This window comes from Cariama cristata, unplaced genomic scaffold, assembly GCF_000690535.1.
Source record: "Cariama cristata isolate BGI_N322 unplaced genomic scaffold, ASM69053v1 scaffold27523, whole genome shotgun sequence".
In the NCBI taxonomy this organism is placed as follows: Eukaryota; Metazoa; Chordata; class Aves; order Cariamiformes; family Cariamidae; genus Cariama; species Cariama cristata.
The window spans coordinates 3,977-10,565 of NW_009608222.1; the positions used below are offsets into that span (position 1 = coordinate 3,977).

General features: G+C 57.7%; 1 protein-coding gene across 1 annotated transcript in view; it reads right to left on the reverse strand.

Annotated features, from left to right (window-relative positions):
• Positions 1-6,589, reverse strand: part of LOC104159209 (talin-1-like) — a gene marked incomplete at its 3' end in the record, with an annotated part of 14,646 nt that overhangs the window by 3,969 nt on the left and 4,088 nt on the right. The window contains 11 exon segments of the mRNA XM_009697057.1: positions 1,810-1,908; positions 2,026-2,234; positions 2,735-2,843; positions 3,190-3,303; positions 3,996-4,176; positions 4,374-4,450; positions 4,665-4,766; positions 5,003-5,158; positions 5,498-5,602; positions 5,898-5,958; positions 6,461-6,589. Coding sequence (XP_009695359.1) covers positions 1,810-1,908; positions 2,026-2,234; positions 2,735-2,843; positions 3,190-3,303; positions 3,996-4,176; positions 4,374-4,450; positions 4,665-4,766; positions 5,003-5,158; positions 5,498-5,602; positions 5,898-5,958; positions 6,461-6,589 — 1,342 coding nt within the window.

Consider the following 6,589-nt stretch of genomic DNA (forward strand, 5'->3'; position numbering starts at 1 on the left):
TCTGTGCTACAGCCAGCAGTGAGGCTGTAACCTGGCCTCGAGCCACAGCCTGCACCACAGCCCTGTAAAGAACACTCCCCAGTGCAGCTGGGGCAACACTCAGCATCACCCCAACACCCACAATTGCTCACCGACCACTCCCCAGGCAACAACCCAGGCTGAGTCCCTGACTGTACCACAGTGACAACTTGCTGCAAGGCACTGCTGGAACTGTGGCAAAAAAGTCACAAACCCTCTGGGCAAATGGCAGGCACAAGCTGGCCGCGGCACAGCCCCACTGGAGGCAGCTGCCTGCCCACAGGCTCACCCCACTAGCAAGGGGCAAGCGGGAGACGCTGCCCACACTGGTCATCTGTACTGCAAGCATGCCAGCCATACTGTAGCTCATTCGAAGAAGGTCCCAGCCATATTGTAGCTCATTAGCAGCAGGTTACATCTCTGCTGTCACTCCTGGGGCTAAAAGAGAGGTATGATGCAGCAATCAGCCCTCTCCCCCTTGGGGGTGGCAGGGAAGGCATGGGGCCACCCTGCCAGCACTCAACAGGCAGTGACCAGCACACGGCAAACTGCTTTCCCTCAGAGCATCAGGTGTGACAGCAAGCTGCAGCCTTCAGGATTAGCTCCTGTGGCATGCTGCCGGTGAAAACTGGCAGGACCAGTGCTAGAGAGCAAATGCTTGGGGCAAAGACCTTGGTACGCAGGGCAGCGCTCTGCTTGCTGTGCCTGCAATCCTCCTGCTGTGTGCGTGCTCAGCAAGCAGCCCTGCACCCCATGACAACTAAGCCTCCAGCCACCAAGCCAGAAGTGTCACAGCATCCCCTCGCCTCCTGCAAGCCAAGACTACTCCAGTTAAATCCGCCACCTTTTCAGACAGGAGGAGAGACCGGAGGATGCATGCACCCAGCTCCAGAGTCCCCAGACTGCTGCATCTGAGCCCAAGGAGGGAAGTAGATACACTCGGGTCTGGCATCTGCGAGGCAGAGCACGCCGCGGCACGTGTGCAAATTGTATTCCAGGTCCTAAATCTGCCCCTTGGGGCTGTCCTGTCCTGGCACTGCCGCCTGGCTGAGCATGGCTTCCTGCCCTGATGCTAGCTTTTCTGCTCCCCTTGGCCCTCTGTCCAGGCTGTCCTGCTTCTGTTGAGGCTGTGTGGCCGCTGTGAACAGAAACTCCCACTTCCTGCAGTCTGTTTTGGTCTATGCTACAGCTGGATCCTCCTCCTCAGCATGGCATACTACCTCCCTTGTGCTGGAAGGAGCTGTCATGGGAAAGCAAGTCAGCTGGAAGTCAGGTCAGCCAAAACAAAACACCCCACAAAGTTCCAGCCACCCTCGAGCCACCTCTGATAGGGGCAGGCAGGCAGCTCCCACAGGCAAGAGCCAAGGTAGCTGCAAGGGAGGGCTCCCAGGGCAGCGCTCGCCCAGTTGGCAACCCGAGTGCATCGACTTCTGAGAACCAACCACCAGAAAAGCAGATTTTTAACAAGAGCCCTTCTCCAAAGAGTTCAGCTGATAGTCCCCAGAGGAGCATCCCTGACATTGGAGAGGGCAGGGACCACCAAGCCATGCCTACAGTCCCCTTTTACCGTCTTTGGGTCAGAGGCAGGCAGGATCCAAGCACGCCGGCTTTCTGGGATCTACATGGGAATCCACAAGATAAGAGATGTTATATCACAGTAGCTCTAGGGACATAGATGGGCAATGGCCTGTCCCCTCCCTCAGCAAAACCATCTCCAGGCACTGGCCAAGCTGTGCAAAGGCTAATGGTTTTAGGGATTGAGTGTCTCTGGTTGCCGCTGGGTGCACTCACCTGGAACCGAGGGTCGGTGTCACTCTCCCCAATCTGCTGCAGCAGCTCCCCACTGGTCTGACCCACGAGGCCAGCAGCCTGCAGTAGATTCTGGCGAGGCTGCAAGGAACGAGACAAAATCAACACCAAGCTCCTGAGTAAGCCCTAGAACTTCACCTGATGGTTCCCTTTGGCTTCCACCCTCCTCTCAGCCCCACAGCCCCTCCCGCCCCTCACCTCAGCGCTGGCAGGCTGTGCCGTTTTCAGCAGGTCTGAGACGGCGCTTGCCAGGTTCTTGGCTGCCTGCAGAAGCTGCCGCCCGTTCCCTCCCTCATCCTCCATCAGTGCGGCCAGCAGCTTCACACCCTTGGACATCTCCGTCAGGTTGGAAGAGATGGTGGTGACGGCACAGCCCACAGCGGTGTAGTCCGTGTCCGCTGGGTCCCCTGAACCGGCAAGGAGGCAAGTCAGGATGGGATGCGCTTCAAGCGATGCTCCAAGAGCATCCCTACTACTGTCACAGATCTGGTTCTCCTTCCTGAGAGCCGAGGGAGAGACCCTCTGGCTCCTAAGTCTGAAAGATTGTCTTATCAGCTGAGTTTGGGCAGGAGAGCCTGGGGAAAGAGAGCTGTACCGTGCCATGGCTGTGCCCATTGCTGTGGCAGGGAACAGACAAAATGCTCCTGGCCCAGAGGATGGCTGGTCAGTCAAGGACTGGGAGAAAGGACTGGGCTAGGCACAGGCGGGGATCTAAAGGCAGAGTGAGCTGTGGGGGCATGGCCAGCTCTACAGGCACGTTAGCAGCAGTCAGGGCTGACATAGTTATAGCTTGCGCAGGATGGCTCCTCCAGTCTCTGATGGAGGGCAGCAGCCGTGACCTTCAGCCAGACAAAAGAGACCAAGCTTTCTCCAGAGGGGCATCCTTCTTCTCCAGTCCTCCACATACCTGCAGTGAGGTTGACCACTGAGGCTGTGCCAGCAGTGATGGCATCCACTTGAGAGTGGATCTCATGCTTCGACTCATCCATCTTGTTTTTGCGCCAAGCTTTAGATGCCTGAAATGGGGAGAACAGGGTCAGGAGATGGTGGTGGAGGTGGAGGAGGTGGAGGGTAGCTGCACCCATGCTGACCCAGAGAGATGTAGGGAAGAGAAGACAAGGAAGAGGGAAGGAAGAGGTGTGACCACTCAAAACTCCCCAGCCCATCCTGACCAAGCAACATGACCTACCTGCCCCCTCTACTCCTGCCCCTAGAGTGGGATACAACCCCCCGTCTTTGCCGGCAGCAGATCTTCCAGGAGCTGATGACACCTCTCCTGGGAACGCAGCCAGCCTCACCCAGCCCAGCCAACAACCTCCAGTAAGGTCCCCCTCCAGCACCCCGCCTTCACCCAGCACTCACAGCATCCTGCCCGAGGGGCGGCAAGGTCTCGAAGTCATCCAATGTGGCCTGGGCTGCATGCACAGCCTGCATGCTGGAGTTGATGGTGCCCGTCAGGGCTTGCTGGGCTGAAGTCTGCAAGACAAGAGACAGAATGAGGTACGCTGGAGGCTCGAAATCTAGTCTTAAATATTTGGCTCACATGCCCCACTGCAACATGGTGTAACGTGTTGCTGACAGGGCTCCAGCTAGGCACCACAAAGGGGAGTGCACCTAGCAAAAAGGGGGTCTCCCCTCTGCACCTCCCACTGGGAAATGCCCCATCCCACCATGGGTACAAGCGACTCTCACAGTTAACCAGCTCTCAGGGAGTGAGAAGCAGATGCTGTGGGACTCCAGAAGACTTTCCCAGCAAGCTCCATAGCAGGCTGAGTGGGGCCAAAGAAAACAGCCTCCTCATGGCCTTTTCCAAGCGCTTCTCCAGCTGCCGAGGACATGGGGGACACCAAGGCCAGGCACTGAGCTCTGCTGCAAACCACAGCACTGGTGGGGCCGGCCAGGCACAGCAGTTCAGGGCAGCTGAACCTGAAGGAGAGGCTGCGGCCGCCAGCCAGGGGAAAATGCCAGGGTGTAGCACAAGTTTGCAGAGTGGGTGCAGGAGGACGCCAGCTCAGCCAGGCCAGCAAGCACAGGAGGTCAGGGGCACAGAGCTTCTGCTCTTCAGGGCAAGCCAATGCCTGGCCATAGACTCAAATGGATGGGTCTACACAAGCCTGATGGGCACCTTGTGGAGTTTGTGCCCTACGGTGGACACAGGGAGAGCTTACCAGGGGAGGCATGTGCCCTCGGTGCATCTGGCCACTGGTGATTTGCAGTTGAGGCTGCGGCATCGTGCCCACCTGGAAGTTTTCTGGTCCTCCAGCCCCTGTCCGCATGATGGCTGGCAGGGCCACCGACCCCAGCTCTGCCTTGCCTACACGGTTAAACTGCTGCTGCAAGACAGTAGACCTGAAACAGGGAGAAATACAGGTCAAGGGATGTCCACAGCCCCAGCAGCAGGCTCTGCGGGAGTGCTGCCACTGAGGGATTGCTGCCACTGAAGGACTGGCAGCTCTTTCTCCAGATACGCTGTGCCGCAAGCTTGGCTGGAGCCTGCTCTCTATTCAACTTCTGCTTGGAAGCTAACTTGCTCCTGGAGGACCTACTTCTTTGGAGACACAGAGTCTTCCAGCATGGTCGACTCCTCATCCCCCTCCAGTCCAAAGTGGTCTTTGCTCTTTTTCTGCAGAGGAAAAAAAGCCAGCACACAATTCCCAGCTTTCCCCTCCTCCTGCAGCCCTGGCACCGTACCAGGGCCACAGGGTCCTCCTGCCCCGTCTCCAGCTCCCCCAGTAGCACTGTGTGCCAATGGCTGTCTGGAGGCAGCTGGAAGGGGCACCCTGCACCCCTCTCTGGAGTGGAGCCAGTTATCAGTGCCCTTCTCAGCACAGCCTCACCTTCTTGAGGATGATATCGATGTAGCCTGCAATCAACTGGGCAATCTGCTCTCCCTCCGTCGTCTGCACCGAGTAGTAACCATCCTGGTAATCTCCAAAATCCTGCAATGGCAGGGCACAGGGTAGCACCAGCACAGGGCACTGGCAGTCATCCTGAGCCCCTCTGGTATGCGCTAAGCACCCAAGCACTGGCCTCCAAAACAAGAGCCAGGAGAGGCACCAGAGCAGGGCAAGGCTGTCCCGCTGTGGGGCAATACTCAAGAGAGGGGTCAGTGTGAGAGCAGCCCCCCACAGGGGCACCACTACGGAGTGGGTGGAGGACCAAGGCTGGTCCCTACCAGGGTGAAGCTCTTGGGTGAGGCTGCCCAACGCTTGATGTTGGTCAGGCTCCACTCCTGAATCACTTCCTTGGTCTTCTCGTCCACGCGCATCACGCATTCCTTGGTGATCCCCAGCAGCCGTGGCACCAGCTTGTTCTTCCCCTTCATCTTCTCCTGTGGACCGTGACAAAAGGTTTGTGGGCTGTCCCTGGGAGGGATCCCTCCAGGCAGAGACCTTTGAGGCCTGCTGTGGCTACCAAACACCACCAAGGCCACGCTTTCTGGTGTTGACAACCATGATATGGGGCTTGAAAATGGAAAAAAGCATGAACCAGGGAGTGGGAAGACAGTGCACAGGCAAAAGCAAGAAGGAGGGGCGGAGAGTGGAGATGCAGGGAAAACTGAATCAACATGGGTTGAGGAGTAGTAGCTGGAGGCACAACAGATGGAGGGATGCAGGAGAAGAGGAATTTTGGTCAGTGACAGGTGGGACCAGCGGGGCTGCTGCTCTACCTTGACCAAGAAGAAGGAGACCCCATAGGTTTTGAGGGAACGGGCAAGTTTCACGTAGCGAACTTTGGCCTCAATCTCGCTCATGTTGCCGCAGTTCTTGTGGGCCTGCAACAGCAAAGGCAGAATGTCACACTAGCTCCATGATCCCCTGGCTGTGCCACCATTGCCTTGTCACAGCCTTTCCAGGTTCTCCCCGCGCTCCACTGGCAGCCCCTGCCCCTGTTACAGCATCCCTCTGAGCTCTGAGACCTCAGGAGCTGCCTTGTCTCCCCACCTACAGCTTCCTCCTCCTGTTTCTCACTCACTAAGCTGCTCCATGTTGTCTCCAGAGATAAGAGCAGGCTCAGCCTTTGGTAAGGAGAAACAAAAAGCTCAGGTCTCAACACCCCTGTGCACGTACCATGAAGATCTTGCGCTCCCCCTTCTGCTTGATGTACTCCTTGGGCAGGAAATCCTTGAGTCTGCCAAGAGACAGCCAAGCCAGCTGTTAGCAGCAGAGCCCGAAGCCAGGGTTTGCCTTCAACTACAAAGAGGCCCAACCCAGAGCTTCGGATAAACCCCTGCCATGCCATGGGCTGGGAGTTTTTGGGAGCAGGAAGGATGTGGGAGAGGTTACTGCAGTAATGAAAGTTGCCCCAGGAGTTTCCCTGCTAAGAGTGGGGTGGAGGTGCTGAGGATGCAGCCCCTCGTGAGGCATCAGGGGAGGCTATATGGTGGGCTGGAGTCTCCCCAGTCACAGCTGGCTGCATGTCCCTGGGAGGTGCCAGAGGGAGCACGATAGGGGGCTGGCACCCCTTGCAGTCGGCATGGACCTCCATGCTCAGGTACTGTGCTGCAGGGAGGAGAGGGGTTGTACCAGAGGCAACTTCACCCTGAGACCCCCATGTGCCGGTGTGGTGCTGGGGGCTGCCAAGCTGCTCGAGCTGCATCAAGACAAGCCCAGGGGCTCCCCAGGACACTCACTCCAGAAAGCCCGGCTTATGCTTCTGCTCGTTGTGCGGCCCAAACTGGATCTGGCACTGGTAGCCGGCAAACTCGCAAGCTTTGTCAAAGGAGACAGGGTGGGAACCATTCAGGATGTCATCACGAGCC